This window comes from Eriocheir sinensis, unplaced genomic scaffold (genome assembly GCF_024679095.1).
Source record: "Eriocheir sinensis breed Jianghai 21 unplaced genomic scaffold, ASM2467909v1 Scaffold205, whole genome shotgun sequence".
In the NCBI taxonomy this organism is placed as follows: Eukaryota; Metazoa; Arthropoda; class Malacostraca; order Decapoda; family Varunidae; genus Eriocheir; species Eriocheir sinensis.
This window is the reverse complement of record NW_026111462.1, coordinates 487,501-514,177: the sequence shown is the minus strand read 5'-3', so window position 1 is coordinate 514,177 and position 26,677 is coordinate 487,501. Positions and strand designations below refer to the sequence as shown.

At 39.3% G+C, this 26,677-nt stretch overlaps 1 protein-coding gene and 1 pseudogene across 11 annotated transcripts; one reads left to right on the top strand and one right to left on the bottom strand.

Annotated features, from left to right (window-relative positions):
- Positions 1-712: 712 nt before the first annotated feature.
- LOC126990818 (probable splicing factor, arginine/serine-rich 6) lies at positions 713-9,529 on the bottom strand. 11 transcript variants are annotated; one of them, XR_007744782.1, is made up of 8 exons: positions 9,370-9,529; positions 7,549-8,072; positions 7,030-7,160; positions 6,649-6,802; positions 6,010-6,186; positions 5,165-5,215; positions 2,791-2,841; positions 713-1,252 (listed from the first exon to the last, which is right to left on the bottom strand). XR_007744782.1 is itself a non-coding variant. In XM_050849460.1 (7 exons), the coding sequence occupies exons 2-6, from the start codon at positions 8,070-8,072 to the stop codon at positions 5,209-5,211; spliced, it is 993 nt and encodes a 330-aa protein (XP_050705417.1). In that variant the 5' UTR covers positions 9,370-9,529; the 3' UTR covers positions 713-1,252; positions 5,165-5,208. The 11 variants fall into 11 exon arrangements, 7 of the variants coding, with proteins under 7 accessions (XP_050705417.1, XP_050705413.1, XP_050705414.1 ...); XR_007744779.1 differs by lacking the exon at positions 5,165-5,215 and having other exon boundaries at positions 2,791-4,918; XR_007744780.1 differs by lacking the exon at positions 5,165-5,215 and having other exon boundaries at positions 2,841-4,918.
- A 1,630-nt stretch (positions 9,530-11,159) lies between these two features.
- On the top strand, positions 11,160-24,314 carry LOC126990821 (cleavage stimulation factor subunit 3-like; annotated as a pseudogene).
- The last annotated feature ends 2,363 nt before the right edge of the window (positions 24,315-26,677 follow it).

Below are 26,677 nucleotides of genomic sequence, written 5' to 3'. Positions count from 1 at the left end.
TTTTATTTTAGCCATCACTCCTATCCTGTGTTCTTTCATGTATTAAACTGCCGTCTTCTCATTTTAGCGAGATATTTATTTTTGCACTCACGGCAGTTAATTAACAATCACTTAGGTATTTAGCATTTAGTACTATAAATATGCATTTCTAGGTTTGCCAATATACTAGCATATATGTAGATCCAATGATAGTGATTTTTCCTAATTAAAAATGTATCTAATTCTTTGGTATATGCTGCCCAGTGTTAGGACATCAGTCAACTCCACTACTACTCTTAGGATATAATTCACCACAAATTTTCAGGATACATTAAAAAGATTGTGACTTTGCTGTATGCTTTCCTTAACATATTCCATAGTTATATTTGATACACAACATAATGCACCCCTTAACATTTAAAGCAGCTACATGGACAAAACAAAACGAACTCAGAAATGACAGTAGATATACAAAATATGGTTCTTCATTAATTACTTTCTATCAATTACAAGCTATGTTAGTTGTGTTGGAGCGAGAGAGTTGGAAGTAGCAGGATTGAATGTGCTGAGGAGTGCCAGAACAGGGAGAGATGGACACTCTTCTGCCGCGGCCACCCCCTGGAGGGAAGTTTCCGCAAGGTAGCAAGGCGTCAGAGATAACAGATAGATAGACAAATGTTAGTTGTGAAGGGTGTGTTACCTAGTCATATGAAATGTATACGAAGACAATAGGTTGCTTCCTTTTTATTCTTTATTATTTTCAATGCTTACACATCAAGTACAATCAATTCCTTATAGTGATTGACCATGAAAAGTCTTTTACTTATCCTACAAACAGAAATCAAAGCAGGCATGACCAATAATGTTAAATAAAGAAGTGTGGTTGGGTACTCCCAGAATGTACTTAAACAGAAAAAGGCAAATTAACTTTAAACCAACCAGTCCTGAGGCTGATGGAGTGAGGGCAATGTTCTAAAATCTTTCATTGGTTTGTGCTAGAACTTGCCAACTAACACTGAATGGAGGCAGACAAAACAGAACTCAGGTTTTCTACCACTGAATAATTTATTGATAGTCCAGAATTCACCTTCAGCGAACCACCGACAGACACTAGTGTTCCAAGGGCCGACGTTGACAGTCCAGGGTACCCACACGCCCCTTTGGCAGGCTGGTTGGTCCCTCGGCTCAAGGACCTCATGAGCGAGACCTTGAGCGGCTGCGGTAACGGGAGCGCGACCTGGACCGCGAGCGTGGGCGTCCCCTGCGGTGGGACCTGGAAGAAAACACAGGCCCGGTATGTTGTAGTGTGCGCCAAGACCTGAACTCCACCCGCGATTACCTGACATACCTGCACCTGGCGGGTTTAACAAGCACTGTACTACATTACGCAAATAATTTTTTTTAAGGGGAGGGGCTACGCGACACTCTATATAAAATCAGTTTTAATCGAAGCAGAAAAACTGAGCTATGCCATAATAGCAATCACAATCATTCTTACGGGGAATAATTTCAAAGCGTATTCGTTAAATCAATCACATCTGCATCATATTCAAATGCCGACTGCAACTTTGAGCGTACTAATACCATAATGCTTTCTATAGTACTTCTGATATCCCAGGTGCAGGTACATACAGGACTACTGACCCCCGAGCAAAGCACTTAAGAGCTTTGTTGATGTACTGCTTTTTAGCTACATTGGTCATTAAAACCTTACTTTTACTTAAACTGGAAATGCCATATAACTGTGCCTCACTGTAATGCGTTGAAGGTTCTACAAGCCACTACACTATTCTACTTGTTTTCTTGTTACTATGTCATCTACACCAGTTCACAGCTCAGAAAAAGGCAGATGAGCTACTAGGGACTCAAGTTGCAAGGAAGGACCCAGGACCTGACTGTGTCTTTAACTGGATACTAAGAGAAGGGAGAGAACAACTGGCAGATATGATTCACGGTCTAATGATGTAGTCACTTGAAGGGAAAAACCAAGAGAGCAAAAGAGGGCTACTGTGGTACTAATATACAAATGAGGAAATAAGGAAAACAGTTGAAATGTAGATTAGAGTCCCTGAGAAGTGTGGTCGCAAAACTGTGAGAATATTGACGAACACTGCAGAGAATGTGTGTATGAATGACATGCAGACTGTCAGCTATAGATGTGGTCATATTGGCAAGATGATTGAGTAGAGGAAAATTATATGTATGTATATATATATATATATATATATATATATATATATATATATATATATATATATATATATATATATATATATATATATATAATATTCTACTATACCTAAGCTACTGGCCTACTGCAGCTTATAAGGAAGCATTAAAGCAAGGCACCAGTTATATTTTTCAATCCAGGAATGAGCTACTTCATTCCCTTTTATGAGTCAACAAACTTCCACCTCCTTAGCCAAGCAGGTAGTAGCTCTTCCCTTTATCTTTTATGATTTCTAATATATTTTACCTGCATTAATAATTATGAGTTTTCAAGATAAGGAGCTAACATTCCTCCTACATGACATGATACATTAATAAAATAAGGATCTAGAATGCCTTCCAAGTATACTGACATGAGTCAAAGAAATGTCTTCAAGAAAATATTTCTTTATAACTTCTGGTTTAATGTGACTGGGGCAAAACCATGAAATAATTATTATTTTGAAAAGACATTTCAATTTACTGAGAGCCAAGAAGCACATGAGACAAAACTATTCTCAGGCTACATCTACATTTATCTTGTATCAAACAAGAAGGTAAAATCAAAACTGCTTCTCTTAGTAAACATCTGCTATTCTTTACCATAACTACACCCTCCACCTCACACACCGGGTGGCAACACTGTCCCTCACTCTGAAAATCAAGGGGGTATTTGGACAGCAACTTTTGTTTGCCAAAGCAGGAGGTGACTTCACCCCTTATCGTGGTCCGTATAGCACCATCTCCCATGTTGGATACCACACCACTGCTGCCTTCTTCACCGGACAAGAGTAACACACTAACACCACACCACTCAAATTACAACACCCTAAAGCTGTGGACCCCGCCATATCACATTTCTGAAATTAATTGGTGAATGAGTATATTATTCAATGGTACAAAAGAAAAAAAAAAAGTAAAAAAATGCTTTATCTTCTATAAACGGGGGTTGCTTTTGGTAAATTATGTGATTGGGGGGGCTGATTTGAGGGTCATGAATCAAGAGGAGCCCTGGTAACTTGTTCAGCTATCAATCAGTGCCTTCACCCTCCATTACACAAGACAGAACCAGAGATTAGTGAGAGCTGAGTTTGGAGTCAAGAAGGTGAGCTCATCATCAGGATACAAAACTGGAAACTGATTAACCCAGCATTCCAGTGCCCTCTACCAGTCTACCAACATACAGACAGAAACTCCCCAAAGGATAATAAGAACAGGCAAGGTGCAGGCCTTTGAAATTTCAGAAAAAATCCCTAATTTGGTCAGCCAAAATATAATTGATGGCTAAATCAAGCTACAGGACATTAAATGCAAGGGGACAGTAGGACTCTAGGGGGAACATTATCACCGAGATATGAAGGGAATTCTCTACCCCGGCCGACTTAGTTTTGAAAATCCTACAGTAGTATTTGGCAATCAACCCTGATGCAATGACAGAAGCTTCAAAAAAATAATCCTAGTGTAAATCTGACAATAACACTGGAAAAAAAGGAGAATCTTGGCATGAGTGAAACTGAGGAAAAAAGGTTTGTGATCCAGACTCTGAGGGAGGAAGGGAAGGAGGGTGTGGATGGAGCAATGATGGGTGTGAGGAGCAAGGTGTTGTAGAGGTCACACTGCCAGAGGGCCCACCACCAAGGGGCTGTGAGGTCAGCCAGTGTCACAATGCCACCACCAATACACTCAACATACCGCAGCCAATATACAGATATATATATATAAAAAAAGACATTAAACATAGGCATACAAGTAAGGAGAACATATGTCAAAATTAAACAATAAAATTATCCATCAATATTGGATAAGCTATAATTTACATCAACTGCTGAAGACTAAACTTTGTAATTTATTTGGAAACTAAAACTTGAAAATTTACATAATTCAAAAATATCAATACTGGTCTATTCATATAATCTTAGAGTAAGTTTTAAACTGCTTACAGGAAATTCAGAATGTCTAGAACTTATGTGTATACTAAATGTGAGTGTGTATATGTATATGTGTGTGTGTGTGTGTGTGTGTGTGTGTGTGTGTGTGTGTGTGTGTAAAATAAAGCAGACAGGGTTATCAGTGAGAAAGCATGACTGCCCTTAGCTATGCAAAATTCTCATCAAAATGCAAAAAAAAAATATAGAACACTTTACAAACTGAACCAAAAGATCAAAATGTACTGAACAGAAAACAAAATGCAAGGTCTCGTGACAGGCTTTGAAAAGAAAATGCTCTGTGTCTGTGTGTGAGAGCTGCAAATTTATCAACAAAATTATACAAAGAGCACTTAAGCTTGTAATAAGGACAGGAGAAGTGGGCTGAGGGGGCTGGCTGATGGTAGTGGAAGAAATGGTAGTGGGAGGGAAAGCTTACATGTCTTTGAGTGCGTGTGTGTGTGTGGTGGATCTACTTGGGGTCTGGGATGAGTGAGTGAGAGTGAGAGGTAGTAGAATTCTGATGCAAGATGACTAAAAGGCTAAAGCTGTTTATAATTTCTTTTTTATGGGATAGGCTGCTGCGCTAGTCCTCACCTATAAGAGAGAGATGGCGTGGTGGGGTAGACTTACATCATGCGGAGTGAGTGTGTGAGTGAGCGGGGGGGGCACGTGACTCCCATCACAGACCCCGCCGAGACACCGACACCATCATCACCATCATCATCATCCCGGCACTACACTGGAGCGGCTTCTCCTCTCCCAATTACCCAACCAATGACCACATTACCAAACCATAACACACCCTACGGCAGAGCAAGGTCATGTTTACTGGCACGGCCCCACACCCGCACAGCTTCACGCATCCCCTAAACCTAACTTGTCTTTCATATATATAGAGATAAATATTTTTTTTGGGTTCTCTGTCCTCCTCCTTCTCTATGACGTCACCGAGAGCCAGTGTGGTTGTGTGTGCATGTGTGTGTGTGAGTTTTGGTGTGTTTTGAATTAATTAATTTAAGAGTTGACTGTCTTGGTATTTTTTCACTTACTTGAAGGTTCACGACTGCTTTGTCATCATCATCATCGGCAACACTCATTTTCTACAATAAACAGTTCCAGAGTCAAGAAATTATATCCGACTTAGTGGAGGAAATTTTTAAAAACATTGCCAAAGTGATGTGGTTGGTGGACTCCGCCAAACACATACACATGGAAACAGAAAAAAAAGTCTGATAACACTATATGGAGGAAATCTTATTCATCTGACTTTTTAAAATTACTATCTTTCACTCTCTTTTTATTGATTCTTCCTGGCAATGCTCCTCAGTAGTAAATATATACACACATCAGCATACTTCAAACACACACTTGTCTCAGATGATGTCAGAGAAAAAGGAGGTTCTATTTCATGGCTAAGGTATAGGCAAAATAAGACTCATTAAATATCATTGCTAAAAAAGGAACTCAGTAAAAAATTTCATGACACCTAGAGTAAGTAAGATCCTAGTGACAGCAGACCTCATGGAATGGATGACAACAGACAGACAAGCCCTTTGAAAATTAACAAAATCATACATTCCTTCAAAATCAAATGACGCAACATGAGAAAAAAGGGAGGGGAGGGGAGGGGGCGGGAGAAAAAAACAAAACAAAACAAAAAAACATGAATGGTAAATACACTGCCCGGAGACCCTACTAGCATGGATGTGGGGGAATCATTTAAACTTAATCATAAAAAAATAATAACAATCAAAGGGGGAAGGAGTTTGTAGGTCACCAGCTAATCAATCTTTCTCTTGCTACTTTTTTTTTTTTTACCTACCCAATGAATCTATGCACAAAGGAGCCAGTGAGTGACCTTCAGATAAACAGGGTGAAGAGGGGAGGAGCTTACCCTGGCGGTGTGGGAGGGCGCTTGTAGCCAAACTTGGTGTCAGTACAGTTGCGTGAGAAGTGTCCCAGCTCCCCACACTGGTAGCAGCGCAGGTTGGGGTCATAGCCGCCCCTCATGCGGCCACCACGCACCCGGGGTCTGGCCTGTGTCACTTTTATGCGGCAGTGGCCTATCATGCTGTGGAAAAAAGCCAGGAGTTTCAATATAAGGTCAATATTCTTAAACACATCAAGCACCCGATACAACTAATTCTCAAGGCCACAGAGAAAATAAGCCAGGTTTTCGTGGGTGATTTTCTCGTTCAAGATGCAGAGATGTGTAAACCTATCACTGGGATTACAAAACAGCCCATGAAAATCGCGGCAACTTCTACAAGAGGCTTTTCAAATAGGTGTATACTGAGGTGAGGATACCTAAGAATATGGGCTTGAGATACAGCACCTCAAAAACATATATGTTTAGGAGGCTAAAGCTAAAAAAAATATTAAAGAATGCTGAAAAACAGTGAAAATGCAGCAAAAGAATGAGTACCACACACACACAAAAAAGATCTATTGCAATATGTTTCCCTTTACACTAACCCTGATCTGAACTCATCAATCCAAAAAGCTTCCCCAGACATACAATACTGATACCTACATGCCGTCAGTCTCCTTGAGGGCACGGTCAGCGTCCTTCTGGTGGGCATACACCACGAAGGCAAAACACGGAGGGTTACGCGCCATCCAGATCTCCCGCAGCCGGCCGTACTTTTCAAACACCCGTTCCAGGTCTCGTTTGCGGGTATCAACATCTGCAAGGAACAAACGTAATATTTTTAATGGCGAAGAGAAAAAAAAAGAAATGAAAAAAGATTATGAAAAAGAAAATAAGAGAAAAAGATGTAAATAAAGAAGAAAAAAGGTAAGTAACAGCACTAGATACTTATTTATACACACACACTGGACCACACAAATTTCGCTCAGGCCCTGTTTACTAAAAGTAGCTAATTACACCCACATGACCCTAAGCTGTACTTGCCTAGTTCCGCCACGTGGAGTCGCGCCCCGTCCACTGGCGTGCCGCTTCTCGACCTTGACCTTGAGCGTGTCCGTCTGCGTGACCTCGACCTCGATCTTCTCCTTGACCTGGAACGCGATCTTCTGCGAGACCTTGGGGTGGAAAGAGGAGGGAAAGGATGTTAAGTAAGTAAATTAGTTTCAATGACATGTTACCTTATTAATCTTCTCCTCTATGGTTTAATTTGCTTTTGTCTCTCTTTATTTGCCAATCTCCCTCTCTTTATTAGCTCTTACCTCCCTTTTTATCTGCTTTAATCTCACTCTTTTCATTTTATTTTATTTTATCTCCCTCTCTTTATTGTACTACTACTACTTCTACTACTCTTGCTACTACTACTACTACTCCCATGTGCAGAGTCCATACAAATACTAAATAAATAAATAATAATAATAATAAATAAATAAAATAAAATAAATATTAGTCAATCAATTCTAAGAGATAAAGAAGTGAGGGTAGAAACGACAGGCAAGTCCTCACCTGGAGTTGTAGGATCGGGAGCGTGACCTCGAGCGCCTCCGACTCCTTGACCTCCTCTTGCTTCTGGACCGCGAGCGTGACCTCCTCGAGCGTGACTTCTTCTTCGAGGATGAGCCGCTGCTACTCGACTTATGTTCCTTGGCTGTATCCACCTCTCTCGGCTTGCTCTTGCTGCGACTGCGCGATACCCTCTTGTGGTCATCTGCTGCGCCGCCACCCCCTCCTGAAGACCAGTCCTTGTTGTCCTTGGCTGGCGGGGACATGGAGAAGCTGCGGTCCCTCTGTCTGTCTCTGTCGTCGTACTTCTTGGAGTCATAGTCGTCGCTGCCACCGCCCCTCATCCCATTTTCCTTCCGATCCTGCTCCTGGTGGTTGTCGTCGAGGTCATCCTCCCTCGGTGGCGTTCTGCCGGAGGAGCGGGAACGGGAGCGAGACCGAGAGCGGGAGTGTCGGCTGTAGCGGCCCCCGTCACTGTCCTCTGCATCCCGCCGCACACCATTCTCCTCCTCGGAATCTGAAGACATCTGTGTGAGGAGGAAAAGGTGTCTCAATAACCTGCGACAATGTAAGACACAAAAATTCTAGGAGAGTATTTATTACCTACCTTATGAAACATCCCTAGCTCTTAATATATCTTTTCTACAAACGTTCAACAGTCATGGAAAAGCTTTCGAAATCCAATTCAAGGACTATTTTTTTATTGTTGAAAATAGGGGGATAATATTCATGAAAGCATAGCCTCCTCTGGCGGCAGCAGTCCAGCCGGTGTTGCGAGAAATACCTCCTCGCAGGAATATCGCATGTGTGGGGGGGGGTCCAGGGGGGGTACACAGCCCCCCTGGTTAGAAAGGGAGTCGAGGGGGGGCGATGCCCTCTCTGTTAGCTGTCAAGACGTAAAGTTCGGTTGGAGTAGTTTAAATATGCTCCCCCGCCCCCTCAAAAAATTTTCACACGGGTCCCCCAAGTTGACCCTCTCTGCGAGCTATTTTGCAGCTGCGGCAGCAGGCCCACAAAAGGCATTTAAAAGTCAATATTTTAGTCATTTCCGGAGAAAAATACGATCTCCATGATAAACAGCATAATATTTTGTCCAGAAATAAGCAGTCAGCATTTCGAAATTAGTAACGTCATTAAAACGAATATTTACCCATGAGAACATAGGGAGACTGCAAGGGGCCATAGGGAGACTGCAAGAGGCCATAGGGAGACCGCAAGAGCACATAGGGAGACTGCAAGAGGACAAAGGAAGACTACAAGAGAAATAGGGAGACTGGAAGAGGACATAGGAAGACTACAAGAGAAATAGGGAGACTGCAAGAGGGCATAGGGAGACTGCAAGAGGCCATAGCGAGACTGCAAGAGGACATAGGGAGACTGCAAGAGAAACAGGGAGACTGCAAGAGGACAAAGGGAGACTTGTTCAAGAGGACATAGGGAGACTGCAAGAGGACATAGGGAGACTTGTTCAAGAAGACATAGTGAGGCTGCAAGATAATGGCAGTTACTACTAATCGAATGAACACCACATACTCCCTGCTGTACCTTAATGTTCCCAGACACCCGGGGCACTAATACACCACAGGGGAGGCGGTAAATAGCGGGCGGGGGCGGGCGGGCATGGAAGGGAAGGCTCGGCTTGTAATTATTCGGGGCAGTTGGCACTCCTTCCCGCCCAGCGCCACGGCACCGCTCTCTTATCCCCCTTTTCCCGCTGCTCTAAAGACACCAATGCAGGCTTTATGTCTTCTACGTGGTGTTGATGATATTTTACATGCACGTGAGGGATGGCGTGAAGGATGACAAGAGGGAAAAGAAAGGTACCTCGAGGGAGCGGAATCAATACGGCGTCTGCAAGGTGGCGGCGAGGACCAGGCTTCCCACACTTCCCTGCTGACCTTGACAACCTAATAGCCATTTCATTTGGTCAAGAAAAAGGGGGATGGAAGTAGAAATGTCATAAAAACGATACACTATCCGAAAATTAATATAAAAGAGACATATAAGGCTTTGGCGGAGGCTTCCCACACTTCCCGCTGACTTCAAACATCGCATAGCCACTTTATTAAACCAAGAAAAGAAGAGATAATAGTTAAATCCAGCCATAAATGGAAGAAAAATTATTATGGAAACAGTATAGCAGCCAAAAAAACAATATAAAAGAGACATATACGGCTTCGGTGAAGGCTTCCCACACTCTCCACTAAGCTTGGAGTACCATTGCATTTCATAGTTTTCACAAGGCAAAGGAACGGGAAACTCAGAAATACAGCTGAAAATGAAAGACAATTTTAGTTATATATATATGAAAGAAGTCAGATATAACAGACAGAGAAAGAATGCAATAACTCCAGTGGCGGCATCGGCGGAGGCTTCCCACACTTCTCACTGACCTTGGCCACCTCATTTGATCAAGGAAAAAAGGGATAACATTAAAAATCCAGCTGGAGATGGAAGCAAAAAGTAATTATATACTTGGAAGGAAGCACGTACAACAGATAAAGATTAAGGAAGGCATTCAATGCCCCCCACGCTGCTTGTGCTGATAAGAAATTGCACACGAAACCACATGGACTGACATAATGGCCATCAAAATACTATAACATCCATAAACACATATAAAAAAACATATAAGGCATAAATAAACGCAGGAAGGGCGATACCGGTTGCCCTAAAATGCCGGGGAATATATGATCGAGTGTCCAAACCCTGTGGCCATGAAGAGCCTCTTGAGCTAATGGCAATAAACAATTAAAAAGCAAGCAAATCAGTCTTTCAGTTACGTTTTATTACTTATTTGCTGCCATTTTAATTAAGCTGGGTAGTTTTTTGGCCATGACAGGGGAGGTAAGCGCCCATGGTATATAGGTTGTTTCTTTAATAGATAATATTGAGTGGAGGAGGCCAAGGGGACGCCCACAGAGTTCATGGTTTGAGCAAGTCGAGATCCTGCATTGAGACTTCCCCGGAGGAACACACTGCAGCTTTGCGTCGTAGGGTGGGCGAGGCGACGCGACCCTCTACGTATGCCCCATTGGTCGATTGATTGATAAAGTTTCCAAGCATATATATACGCAAACGCAGAGGAGATAAGAGGTTGAGTCATTAAGATAAAGTAAAAGAATAATGTAAAAATGGAGATCGACGTTCGAATTGAATTGAATTGAATTGAAATATTGATTGATTGATAGTTTATTGTTGCAGGTAAACAACAAGGGAGAAGGGAGGAACATGCCATCCCAACCCCCAGGCAGGACGTAGAGTGTGATTGAGTAAAGATCTGCAGATAAAGTATAAATAAAGTACGTAATATGGAGGGTTTGAGAGATTGAGTCATTTTAGATAAAAGCAAAATAATGATATTGAGAGGCTGAATCGTTTAAATCAAAGTAATAATGTAAAATGGTGTACGTCGTACGTTATAAGATGCAAGCAAATTGATGTAAAATGGAGGTTTAGGCACTCGTATAGAAGTAAGATAAATAAGATAGAGGCACTAGGAGGCAAAATCAATCAAATAAAGTGAAAAAAAATAATGTAAAATGTGAAGAAAGCAAATTAATGTAAAATGGAAGCTTTGAGAAATAAAGGTTTTGAGAGGTTTAGACACTTAGATATAAGAAAGATAAGTAAAATAGAGGCACTAAGAGGCAAAATCAATCTAGTAAATTAAAAAAAATAATGTAAAATGGAGGCGTGGAGAGGCAGGGCGCGGTACAGTTGGCACGCCTGGCCCCACCTGGACACACGAAGATGGAGGACGCCCCGGTAAGCACCCCAAAAATAACGCAATTCACCCCTACAGGAACTCCAGGATGTATAAATAAGCCTACAAGGATCTTTTTATGACCAGGATATGTGGATACACCCGCCATGAAGGTCCTATGTGGGGTGACAGGTATGGAGTATGTTGGCGTCCACATGGCCACCGCATAGCCACATAATTTAATGTTTTTGATGATTTTTACGCTGTTGGAAGGATTTTCAGATGCCACATGAGTCTAGAGGTTGATATTTTACTGTTTATGTGTGTTTTGGGGGTAAATAGGCAGAGATTATTATTAACGTAGTGATATTTCGTTTTTTATTTTACCACATTATTTTGTGTTACCACGTATATATCTATTTACTAATATTTATACCATAGAAAAGAGTGACCAATTTCTATACATGATTTGAAGTGAATAAGTAAAGATTGGGTTTTCATTAAGGCTGATAATTATCTTGTTTTCTAATTTACTAACTGCCCTTCTGTTGCCACGTATGTCTTGCCAACTTCTAAACCTCATAGTTAACCTTAGGAAAGAGTGTAGAGATCAATGCAACATTTAAATATACCTCCATGGCCTTCCAAATCCTGGCAAGTCTTTTCATTGAGCACATTATGTATTTATATATTTATATTTGAGTATGATTATTTTATTGCTCTAGAATTACACCCGACTCTCCAGTGGTTAGTATGTACAGTGTCAGTGCTTTGATTTCAGCAGCTTAACTTATTCCTCCAGAATCACACCCAACTCAATTAAGATTGTTTTTTTAATGTGTTGATATTTTATCTCCTACTAGACCAACTGTTCTTCTGTAGTCATATGTATTCTACTAACCTTTATACCTCCTTGCAAAAAGTGCCATGAAATGTGTGTCGGAACCAGCGTGGCCACAGGCGGTGAAGCCCCTAGGTAGGCTAGGTTAGGTTAGGTTAGGTTGGGTTGGGTTAGGCTAGGTCAGGTTTGGTTAGGTTAGGTCAGGCTAGATTAGGTTCAGTTTGGTTGGATTTGTCAGGTTTATTATTTTATGATTTAAATATGTGATATGCTTGGCGCTGCACTGTTGTCACCGGGAGCGGAGTAACCTACAATAGTAACCCACGGTTTGATGTCATTCATGGACCCACAGGTTCCCGTACACATTTCATGGCTATTTTTATTTTGATATTATTTTTGAATTTTTTACTTATTGCTGTAACCAGGTTTACGTGATCATCATTTATTGTCGGTGGTGTTATAATTTTAACAGGACCCCAACCATTAACAGTAACCTTCTTTTTGGTACATAGGAATTTGGAACGGAAAAGCTCCGTCGGGCATGGACCACGACGGAGGCCAACCCCCACGACATGGAGGCGTGGAGTCTCATCATCCGCGACGCCCAGAACCGATCCATCGAGTCAGCGCGCGGCATCTTCGAGCGCCTTGTGACCACCTTCCCCACCACCGGCAAGTTCTGGAAGATGTACATTGAGCAAGAGGTAAGTGAGAAGCGACCGATGTCATTTTTTAACTTTTTTGCTTACATTAGTTACTTGTGTTAGGTTATATATTTAATGTATTCTCTTGTGATGTCAGGGTAGGTATTTCAGTGCTTGTTATGATGATGAATTTAATTGTTGGGTGAATATTCTGTATGTTTCTGACGCATATGTTTTTAATTTTTATTGGTGATTAATTTCAATACATTTCTGGTTTTGGTGTTGACATTTGATACTAATTAATGAAGGAATATGTTTTCATTAAGTAATTTTATCTGTCAAATATATACATCTCTTTGTTTTCATATGCCCTGGATTTTGTGTCATACTAATCATATCCTTCTCCCCTCCTTTCAGATGAGGTCTTATAATTTTGAAAAGGTGGAAAAGGTATGTTTATTATACGTTCATACATTCAATTTTTTTACTCCAATAATAAATATTTCCTGTCGACTTGTGTAGTTTATTTTCCAAGCAGCGTTGAGAGAGATTCATGTTTCCAAATGTCCTCCTGAAAAGAGTCTCTGCCTAGAAGTACATGAGAACATAGGGAGACTGCAAGAGGCCAAATGGCCTACACAAGGCAGCTCCAGATGTGGTGATGCATTATTATTTGACTCAAATCATGTTTGTTTAAGAAAAAGATTTAAGGATTTTCTGACCCTTAAAGGTACAAACAGGATGAATTGTGCTGTAATTTTGTTACATTTGAAGGATAAAGTTCATGTATGTGTATGACCAATACATGCAGGATGGATGTGTGGTGTTAAATCATAATGTAACAATGTAGCTATTATGGAAGTGAGTTCAGTGGACATCAAATACAAGATGTTAACTTCTTTTATCATTGGACTGGAAACCTGATTCTCTCTATCAACACTGCTAGTGTTGTTTTACTCTATACTAAATTTAATTTCTTCACAGGCAGTAATTATATGAGTGTAGATATACAGATATACAAATATATATATTCCACTTTGGGTCTGGGCCTGCTGCAGTTAGGCCGAAATAAATATGTCACTGTTTTGTCTTGTTTCACTGGCATTTAAATCTTAAGGTTTTGTGTGTGTGTGTGTGTGTGTGTGTGTGTGTGTGTGTGTGTGTGTAGGGCATCATATGCCCAGAACAAATTGTTAAATGCTCTTATTTCTCCTGTGTGTGTGTGTGTGTGTATGTATATATATATATATATATATATATATATATATATATATATATATATATATATATATATATATATATATATATATATATATATATATATATATATATATATATATAGTATTTTTAAGATTAATGGGTTGCTAAGCAAGCCTGCACATGTGTATGTGTATTCATAGACATCAGTGTTCCACATGAATGTGATGTTTCATGCAGTACATTATATACAATACTGCTACATCATGTAGCCAGTATTATTGTTTTACTTTACAGAAACTGTAAATTAAGTATGAAAATACTTTGTCATAGTAGGGCTCCTAAGTTGCTGGATATTTTTCCCACAAGTCTTGCAAGGTGTGTCCTTTACATTCTGTACAGTGTTTTGACATTCTGTACAGTGTTTTGACATTCTGTACAGTGTTTTGGGGGAGCCATGAACCCAGAGTAAAGACATTTGTATATACGAAAAATTGCTCCTTGTTTTGCTTTGCTTCTTTGATAGTCATTGTGAAAATTTAACACTTCTAATTCCGTCCAAAATATGCAGTTAAAAAGCCAAACTAGCCGCATAGCTTAATAGTATAGACTGAAACACATGCTCCGGAGGTGGAGCCGTATCCCGTATCTTCAAGCCATCGAAATACGTATTAGCGCGAGTACTGCCGTAACCACCTGGGTCTACAATTAGTATATTCTTAAACGTATCGGGCCACAAGATTAACCGGGTGTTCATGGGTAATTTTCCCGTTCAAGATGCAGACCGTGTAAAACCATCAAACTATCACTTGGTTCACAAATCAGTCCACGAAACTCTCAGCAACTTCTACGAGAGGCTTTTCAAACAGGCGAACTGAGGCGCCGATACGTTTAAGAATAAGGACTTTAGACCCTCAATGGGAAGCCTTGTGTGTGACCTATTCGGGGAGCACTGGGCAAATATTTAGTATCGCGTACGAGAGGTAACAAGCAAACAAGGTAGTAGCTGAGGGTATACTCCTACATGAAATACCACAAGGCGCGTTTTCTCCGACGTTCTTTCATAACTTATATTTCCAAAGGTCAAAAAGTAGGTCAGTCGGGTTCTCATGTGAGGTCTGTTACGGTCATGATACAGAAACCTCGTCAAACTATCACAAGGCTCATAAAACTACTCATGGCAGTACCTACAACGTCTACTAAAGTCTTATCAAATGTGTGTGCGAGCCTAAAAATGTTTCAAACGATTCGGACTTGTTACGACTATTTACGGCCACAGAAGTTAAGACTGGTTCTCGTGATTACTTTTCCGGTTCATGGCGCAGATACCGTGCTAATCTACCGCCTTGCTCTTAAAACCACCCTCGGGGATCACCAATACTTCTACGAGAGCCATTTTAAACAGAGGTACTAATAACAGTCCGAGCACTAACGAAGGAGAGCAGTTAGCGAAAGACCAATACGTATAGTGTGGTGTTACTGATCAGCCATTTTAAACAGAAGTACTAAGAACAGTCCATCGTGTAGCAAAATTTACCAAGCGCACTTCAGCGTATGCCTCTAATATAGATGGATAGATCGGTCGCATAACAACTCGTGGTGTTATCGACGAGATCAAGATACGTAGCCTAGCATCATAGCACTACAGATGGTTATGCTCGTGGAGGCTCGCTTAGTACCTATTCCGAGCACTAACGAAGGAGAGCAGTTAGCGAAAGACCAATACGATAGCATGGTGTTACTGATGAACTATCCCCAACGAACCAGAGAGGGGTTTCATGACACCTTTCCGAATGACTGTCCTTTGTTTTATCATTCTCCTTTCATATACTCTCGGTTAGACTCGCAACGTTCCCAGATTGTCGTACTCAGCCTCATATATACCGATTTCTGACCCCAAAACTGCCTCCTGTGCCCCAGTAACAAGATTCATTCATAGTTATCGTTAAAATAGTTAATTCCTGATGTTCTTGATTGATTGATAGTTTATTGTTGCAAGTAAAACAACAAAGGAGAAGGGAGGAGCATGCCATCCCAACCCCCAGGCAGTACAGAGTGTGATTATACAACTAAGGAGTTCTTTGGCAATAGTTATGCGTCAGAAACCGGTAAATACTGTGCTCTGGGTATGATAATCTGGCATCGGTGGGTTAGAGCAGCATTAATGAACACGTCGCCTTGTAAACATAACTGATTATAACTATAGCTATAACTCCCTTCGTGGCGGGGTGTTTCGCACGCTGAGCTACGAATCCTCAAGCTCGGGGTTCGATTGCGGTTCGGGATGAGTATTAGACGCCTCCGACATTAATTATTCTACACGTCACAATAGAGGTTGAATGCGTTCTTTTGAGTGTCTTTACACATTCAAATTACAGAAGCTTTGTCAGACTACCACCAGGGCCATAACGTTACCCATGTAAACGCCCACAAATCCCACGAAAGCCTTGGTATGTGTAGGCTACTTGGGCTTCGAAAATGTTAAAATATGGCCCCGGGGAAGTCGATGCTTAGCCCAACAAAAAAATCATCCAAGTGTTATATTTACACGCCACAAAAGAGTGTGAATGCTTTGAATGATTATTTTTTTCAAGTTTATATTACGGAAGCTTTGTCAAACTACCACCAGGGCCATAAAGTTACCCATTGGAAACGCCCACAAATCCTACGAAAGCCTTGTTAGATATGTGTAGGCTACTTGGGCTTTGAAATTTTAAAATATGGCCCCGGGGAAATCGATGCATAGCCCAACAAAATATTCATCCAAGTATTATATTTACACGCCACAAAAGAGGTTTAATGCGTTCATATGAGTATCTTTTTTACGTTCATATTACAGAAGCTTTGTCAGACTACTACCAGGGCCATAAAGTTACCCATGGAAAGTTCTACAAATCCTACGAAAGCCTTGTTAGATATGTGTACTTGGGCTTCGAAATGTTCAAGGATATGGCTGAAGTGTAGTCGGCGCACAGTCCAACAAAGTATTTATCCTCCTTTCCGGGCTGGTCGATAATTATGGGAGTAAGAGAGGGAGAGAAGGAAAGGGAAATGTGTGTGCGTGAGAGAGAGAGAGAGAGAGAGAGAGAGAGAGAGAGAGAGAGAGAGAGAGAGAGAAGGCTAGGGAAATGTCATGTATATTTTCAACCTTAACCTTTCACATTAAATTTTTACCGCATCAACTTATTATTTCTTACTCTTCTTCGTCTTGTTAATCCTCACGCCTCCTATCTCTTATCTATCTTCGTATCTCTGCTCTAAACAGAATTCTATAGACCTTCATTTTCTACTTTTTCACATTTATATTCATAGTCTTGATCCCTTATGCTCTCGACTCAACTTCTTTCTTTTACTGTTTATCTTCCTTTCTCTTTTTCCTACACCTTCCCGACCCCCTTCAAGATCATTTACCACTACTAACACGATATTCCTTCTACATAATCCTTGCTGTGTAGTTCTAAGGTAAGGTGTTTCCTAATCCATTTCCTACGTCCTCGACTCAACTCTTTCTTTCTTGTACTATTTATCTTCCTTTCTCTTTTTCTTACTCCTTCCCGACCCCCTTCAAGATCATTTACCACTAACACGATATTCCTTCTACATAACCCTTGCTGTCTAGTGCTAAGGTGTTGTTATCTAATCCATTTGTTACGTCCTCGACTCAACTCTTTCTTTCTTTTACTGTTTATCTTCCTTTCTCTTTTTCCTACACCTTCCCGACCCCCTTCAAGATCATTTACCACTACTAGCACGATATTCCTTCTATATAACCCTTGCTGTCTAGTGCTAAGGTGTTATCAAATCTACGCATCCCCCCTTCACGCTTTAGCCTACGTAACACTGATTTGGTTTGTTAGTGGAGTAAAAGTGACGAGACCTCTGAATAAATATATAAATACCGTAAATAAGTGAATATCGTTCCTTAACCAGGGTGCAAAGTGTCCTATAGGCTATGGTTGAATGTGTTTCCGTTTCCTTCCCTGCATTTTTTTCTTTATCGTATATTAGTTTAGTGTTAAAATATATGCATTAAAAGATTAGGGTGTTCAGGGTAGGGTTTTAGGAGAGAGAGAGAGTGTCCCTCCTACGCACGTGCCTGTCCCTTCCTTACTGTGATACGCTATAATCAAACCCAGCGCCCGATAATACAGTGGATAGCCATTATATTAACTGCCCTGTGTTGTCTGTTACATTATGAGCGTTTCTTTTTGTGCTGAACCAAATTTTACCATGCTCTATTTTACTTTACTTTGATTTACTTTTATGTGGTTAAGCAGTGGTGGATCCAGGGGGGGGCGCCCCCCCTTTAGGAAATAAATTGCGCCCTTTCATAGATTTACTGAGATCTGGGGGGTATCATTCCTGTGAACACTACTATTAGCCTACTAATTATAATGATACTAATAATAATATTACTATTGCTATTACTACTACTGCTACTACTACTAATGATAATAAAAATAATAATTATAATAATAATAATAATTATAATAATAATATTACACTGTGTGCTATAGAATTGTGATATAATAAAAACTTATGCATATGCATTACTTTACAATTTTGCTTTATTCTTTTAGTATGTACATCTAACAGATCTAACCTTTAATTGTAATGCAAGCAAATATTATGTGATTATTATACAATAGGCATATATATATATATATATATATATATATATATATATATATATATATATATATATATATATATATATATATATATATATATATGTGTGTGTGTGTGTGTGTGTGTGTGTGTATGTAATATGGTATGGCGCCCATCTTGTATTTCACCCCTCCCCCTTTACCTGGAGCTGGATCCGCCTCTGGTTAAACTAGTATATGTGCCTACCTGAGGGGTCGTTTTTGGGGACTCTCCCGTCACACCGTCACAGATATCAACCTCCGCCCCTCAAAGATGTCACGTTTTGGGGGCATATCTTTAGGACTCATCCCCCGTAACGTTTTTTAGGGGCATCTTTAGCACCCCTTTTACACCGTCACTCAGATTTCGAACCCCCACTCCCGCCCTCTAAAGGACATCACACTTTTGAGGGCATCTTTAATAAGTCTCCCTTCCCGTCACCTCCCCGTCATTCCGTCTTAGATTTCGAAGTCCCCCCTTAATTCCCCTTCTCGATTTCCACAATGCATAAATAAACTTGTTACTGTGTATTACTGAGGCTATACGCGGTTTCACCCACTCAAAGCCTGCACCCACCTATATGACGCAATCCCCCACAGTCACCCTTCTGCGCGGGAACAACAAAAGACGGGGATTACGTCATGCGCGTCGGGTGTTCAGCGAAGTGTGGTCCGTCTCGCACCCACAAATCGCTCCCTGACGCCCACTATCTCATTATCCCAGGCGTAACACAGTTCAAAACATCCCCACCCCGGGCTATGAAGCAATCCCCACACTTACCTTTCCCCGGAACAACAACAGACAGAGGTTACGTCACGCGCGTCTGGTGTTCAGCGAAGCGTCTGGCGTCTCACACCCACAAATAGCTTCCTGACGCCCACTATCTCATTATCCCAGGCGTAACACAGTTCAAAAGACCCCCCCACCCCCCCGGGTTATGACGTCTGATACACGTGCCGTAGCTGTCTGTCTACACGTGGATATCGTCAGAACTATTCCAGACAGCAAACCACAAATGTTGGGAAATAATGGCGCGCAGGTGTTCGGAGCGAGTGTTCTCGGGTCGTTTACTCAGGTGTTGGTGCTGATCCCTCCCCCCCCCCCACCCCCCTTTTTTACGTGTTTTTTTCTTTTTATTTATTTATTTATTTATTTATTTTACGTGCCAGCCTATAGCACCGGTAGGCTTTCTTGAGGGGCCTGGATGGTAGTCGACCCCAGCCCGTCATGGCGCAGGCAACTGTTTTATAGTGGCAGCATCACCCCTCATAGGCGAGGAATGTAATCAATACTTTGAATACTATTTACTTGTACAACTCTTCTTAATGTCGTTTTTATACTAGACGATAACGGCACTGGAAAATTTATTAATGTATAACTGTGGTCGGGACTGACTACAACTCCAGGAAGCCTCTGCTCTTCAGCGTTTTGTTTGCGCACCTAACCAATTTTCCCGCTCATTTATCACGAATTGATTAAAAGGCAGAATGTATCTTTGTGTATTAACCCGGTAGCAGCGACGGGCCAAATTTGTGGCTTTACCGTGTACGGGCCAAATTTCTGCCTTGATATAAACCTCCCAAAATAGATGATGCATAAACTGATCACATATGCGTTGATATATATTATGAAATGGTTTGCGTGAGTGATGATTCTTTCTCATTATTTTGCTGAGAGGGGCCTAACCTAACCTAACCTAACCCAAGAAACATGACCCCCGCAGCTACCGGGTTAATTTCAATAGTATGCCTTTAAACCAAGACCTGCATCACCTTTCTAGAGCGCCCATATTACCCCTTATTGTCCCAGCGATTGATAAACTTGACCGGAGAGTTGGATGCGCGCCATACAGTGAGCGACAGGGGGTTGTAGCGAGAAAAACTGTTGCCCGTGAAAAACTGTTGCCTCCCATCTGCGCATGCGTGGGCCGTCAGAGCGCAGCGGGAATAGCCACTTGAGGGTGACGCTTCCGCCTCACTTCGACTATTCTCAAAGGCCCAAAAGAAGATTAATCGGGTTCTAATGAATGTGGTTTAGCTTCATGGTACAGAAGAAGGGCAAGTCTACCAGCAGGGTCATAAAATTACCCCTGGAAATGCTCAAAACTCCTACGAAAGCCTTAATTGTCGCGTGTGGTTGGGTCGGTTACCTCAGACCTTCCTCCTCTTACATCAGCAATTTCCATAGGGCAAAAGGAGATTAATCGGGTTCTAATGAATGTTTTTTCGCATCCACAGTACAGAAGAAGGGTCCAACTGCTACCCCTGGAAAGGCCTAATAAAACTCCTACGAAAGCCTTGTCAAATATGTGTTGGTATTCACAGATGCTTCCATTTCGCTCATCAACCATTCCCAAAGGCTGAAAAGGAGATTAAGCGGTTCTAATGAGCGTTGTTTCGCATCCACGGTACAGAAGAAGGGTCAGTCCACCACCAGGGTCACAAAACTACTCCAGGAAAAGCCCAAAATGCTTAAGAATACGAGTCAACTATCCCCAAAGGTCGAAAAGGAGATTATTTGGGTTCTAATGAGTGTTTTTTCGCATTCACGGTACAGAAGAAGGGTCGAACTACCACCAGGGTCACAAAACCACCCCTGGAAAAGCCCACAACTTCCCGAAATGCTTAAGAAAACGAACCTTACTTTACTCATTGTGTTTTTGCTGCGTGTTCCAGTTGTTCCAGCGATGTCTCACCAAGGTCCTCAACATCGACCTCTGGCGCCTCTATGTTACCTACGTCAAGGAAACCAAGTCCAGCCTCCCCCCCTACAGGTATGACCCCCTCCTCTCCTCCCCTTACACCTGTCCACTGGTTACCTGGCTGACTTACCTGTTCTGGACATGTGCTTACCTGGTCTGGCTTATCATTAATTGGACCGTATTTTATTTGTTAATTATTTGTATTTGTTTATATATATTTTTTTTAAGTTAGCAATTTTCTCCTTTTTTTCTTGTTCTTTTTTGTCCATGTTTTTTTTTTTTTTTTTTTTTTTGAGAGAGAGAGAGAGAGAGAGAGAGAGAGAGAGAGGACCTTAATTTAACTTGCCCTTTATCTCTCTCTCTATCTCTCTCTCTCTCTCTCTCTCTTTATCTCACTATCTCTATCTCTCATTCTATCACCTATCCTCACACTATCTCTCACTCTATCTCTATCTCTCTCTCCTTATGTCACACTATTCCCTACCCTCACTATCTTTCTATCTATCACACTATCTGTCTATCCTAACACAGAGAGAAGTTGTCCCAGGCGTGAGTTTGCCATCGACAAGATCGGAATGGACTACAATTCCTACGGCTCTGGAACGACTCATAAACCTGCTCAAGAATGCTGAGGTTGTGGGCTCTCGCTGAGAACCAGAAGATCATGGCAGTCCGAAGGTAGTGTGAGAGAAACACACACACACACACACACACACACACACCTTTACTATTCTCATTATTATAACAAGAGTCGAAACGGGGGTGGGGGAGGGGGGTGAGAGAGAGAGAGAGAGAGAGAGAGAGAGAGAGAGAGAGACTACTTTAAGAAGAGTGTATCAAGACACCTCTACCCCGAAATTGACCTCTCTTTTGGCTACTTTTACTTTTGTGGGAGCAGCGAGCAGCAGGCTTTTTTTTTTTTTTTTTTTTTTTTTTGAGCCGTATCCTTAGATGTAACCTACCTCCTTCCTTTGTATGTATTTCCTCCTGCCTCATTGACACTCATTCACAAGGAGAGATTCAAGACACACTTCCATTCGATTGACCTCTCTTTCATTTGGAGCAACATCTAGTGGACTTTTCTTGTTGCTGTTGTTGTTTTGTCCTTGAACTGACTCCATTACTGTAAAAAAAGATTCTGGTTAAATTACAAGACTCAAGCCACTCTTCTGTAGGTCATTTCAGTTATGACACACCTACAACTTACTAACTTGGCACACCCACAGGTTTATCAACGTGGTATCGCCACCCCATGGCTGTCTCGAACAGCCTGTTGGCGACTACTTGGAGTTTGAGAAGAATATTAACCGATTATCGCCGAGAAGATGAATATTGAGGCGAGGCGGGACCATGAACGCACGGAGGGTCGGCAAGGAGCTGGAGGCGGAGGCGAGGTTAAACCGTCACCTGCCCAGTGTCGCGCCTCGGCCTACCGGAGAATTAAACAGGTGAGAGAGAGAGGATTTTTATTGTATTTATTTATTTATTTTATGGTTTTCATCGTCATTCATATTTCTTGATTTGTATTTACGTCATTTTGTGTTTTTCTATTATTTTCATTATGTCTCGTCATTCATTTTATCAGATTAAGATTATTATTACTATTAGATATTCATTTTTCTTTATGCTTTTCTTCTTTTCATTTTTTCTTTTCTTCTTTGTTTTCTTTCTTTTTGTGAGAGAGAGAGAGAAAGCTTCTCAGCACTCACTCACTCACTCCTCCTCTCTCCCTGTCCAGGTTGAGATCTGAAGCGCTACATCAGGTGGGAGAAGGACAACCCCCCTTCTAGCACTGGCGACCAGACGCTAGTTACCAAGAGGGTGCGCTTCGCTTACTAGCAGTGCCTCCTCTGCCTCTCCCACCACCCTGACATCTGGTACGAGGCCGCCCTGTTCCTGCAAGAGTCCTCAAAGCTGCTCTCGGAAAAGGGGGTAAGTAACTATCCACTAGTATTTTTGTTCTGAAGTTAGTAATATTTAACCCGTCCGCTGCGATTGGCGTCGATTTGGCCTTCACTGGTAGCCTGGTAACATATCCTCCCAGGTCTTTCTCTGCCTCTGTGGTGGATAGTGGAGTGTTTCCCATGTGGTATTGGTGTGCTGGATATCCCCTTCCAAGGTGCAGGACTTTACATTTTAAGTCATTGAATTGTAACAGACACTTTTTGTTTCATTTCTGTAGCTTGGTGATGTCTTCTTATAGGAAAATCGCAGTCAAGGAGTTAACAAAGCCTTTGGATCGCTATAAAAACATAAGAACGTACGGTGTTTGCATATGTTGGTAGGTCTGTACAAGGCAGCTCCTGCAAACCTAACCCCACATAACCTCACCATCCATGAACTTCTTTAACCTCTTTTTTATATTGTTTTTATTTTTAAGACTTAGAACACACAAAGAACTCATATCATTATTTTTATACACTAGACATCATATTCTTTTTATTTATTTATTTTGAAGTCATTTATATCACACACTAAAAATACATAGTCATTTTTTTTACACAACTTGTCATTCTTTTTATTTATCATTATTTTTTCATGCCATTTATTGCACACACACACAACATCATATTCTTATTTTACTTTTTTATTTTGTAGCCAGTTATATCACACACAAAGAATACGCCATTTTATTATACACAACATGCCATTGTTTTACTTATCATTATTTTTTCAAGCCATTTAGTTCACACCTCTCTTTTGGCTACTCTTTACTTTCATCTCTTATAGGAGTGGCGAGCAGCGGGCTTTTTTTTATTTTTTTATTTTTTATTTATTTATCAATTTTTTTTTTTTTTTTTGCCCTTGAGCTGTGTCCTCTGATGTAAAAAAAAATAAATAAATAAATAAAAAGTCAATATTTCCTTCTCCCAGGACGTCAACGCGAGCAAGATCTTCAGCGAGGAGGCGGCGCAGATCTACGAGAGAGCCATTTCTGGGCCGCTGCGGAAGAACCAGCTACTCTACTTTGCCTACGCTGACTTTGAGGAGTCCGCCTACGCTACCCGGAGTCCACAAGATAGCAATAACTGATTTATATAGTTGATCCAGTTGCATGAAAAAATATTTCAGCAGTTGAGAAATTTACAGAAGAACTGTAATAAATAAAGGGAGGTACATACTATTCCAGTATTCTTTCCTTTTCTTTCCTTTTCGTCTTCGTTTTACTCGTGTTTTCCCTCTTAAAAAAAGATAAGAAAAAACATATCGGACGGTTTTGGTGTTCAGGACGTTAATAATTCTTAGCGGACTAAAGAAAAAAACAAAAATAAATCTTCGTTATACTGTATATATACATATATATATATATATATATATATATATATATATATATATATATATATATATATATATATATATATATATATATATATATATATATATATATATATATATATATATATATATATATATATATATATTAGCCTCATTTTAATTATTAGGCTTTTTCTTCTGTGATATTCTCTAGCGATGCAATATTTTTCTTAGCAACTCATTAACTATATACAACCTCTTTTTATTTATTATACTATCTAAAACGCTATTCTCTTCTTTCAACCTCCCTTTATTTATTAGGCTTCTTCCGTAAATTTCTCTACCTCTGAAATATTTTTTCATAGGAAATTGATAAACTATATACAACCTATCTTTATTTATAAGGCTCTTTTCTTTTACAAATTTCTCTAACGCTGTAATATTTTTCTTAGCAACTAATAAACTATCTAAATGCCCTCTTCTTCCTTAAAACTCCTTTTCTTTATTTGGCTTCCTCTGTAAATTTCTCTACCTCACAAATATTTTTCTTAGCCATTGGATCAATCATTTATATATATATATATATATATATATATATATATATATATATATATATATATATATATATATATATATATATATATATATATAAATATATATATATATATATATATATATATATATATATATATATAAATAAATAAAGTTATCCTGAATAATAAAATATGTAGAATTTATGAAAAAAATAGTTAATAAATATTGATATAGTTGCTAAGAAAATATTTCTGCGGTTGTGAAATTTACAGAAGAACCATAATAAATAAACGGACGTACATACTCTTCCTGTAATTTTCCTTTTCTTTCCTTTTCTTCGTTTGACTCGTGTTTTCCTCTTAAAAAGACAGATAAGAAAAAACATATCGGACGGTTTTTGTGTTCAGGACGTTAATAATTTTGGCCGACTAAAGAAAAAACAAAATAAATCTTCGTTATACTGGATTACATATATATATATAGTGATATATATATATATATATATATATATATATATATATATATATATATATATATATATATATATATATATATATATATATATATATATATATATATATATATATATATATATATATATATATATATATATATATATATATATATATATATATATATATATATATATATATATATATATATATATGTATATATATATATATATATATATATATATATATATATATATATATATATATATATATATATATATATTCTATCCTCTTCCTTTAATCTCATTTTATTTATTAGGCTTTTTCTTCTGTGATATTCTCTAGCGATGCAATATTTTTCTTAGCAACTGATTAACTATATACAACCTCATTTTATTTATTATACTATCTAAAACGCTATTCTCTTCTTTCAACCTCCCTTTATTTATTAGGCTTCTTCCGTAAATTTCTCTATCTCTGAAATATTTTTTCTTATCAAATGGATAAACTATATACAAACTATCTTTATTTATTAGGCATTTTTCTTTTATAAATTTCTCTAACGCTGTTATATTTTTCTTAGCAATTGATAAACTATCTAAACGCTCTCCTCTTCCTTAAACCTCCTTTTCTTTTATTTGGCTTCCTCTGTAAATTCTCTACCTCACAAATATTTTTCTTAACTATTGGACTATATATATATATATATATATATATATATATATATATATATATATATATATATATATATATATATATATATATATATATATATATATATATATACATAGTTGATCCAATTACCAGCTCATTGAAGAAAATTTACAAACCGTAATAAATAAAGGTTAAATTTCCAGGTATACTATTCTGGGTATCCTTTTCTTTCCTTTTCGTCTTCGTTTTACTCGTGTTTTCCTCTTAAAAGACAGATAAGAAAAACATATCGGACGGTTTTTTGTTCAGGACGTTGATAATTTTGACTGACTAAAGAAAAAACAAAATAAATCTTCGTTATACTGGATTGCCTATATATATATATATATATATATATATATATATATATATATATATATATATATATATATATATATATATATATATATATATATATATATATATATATATATATATATATATATATATATATATATATAT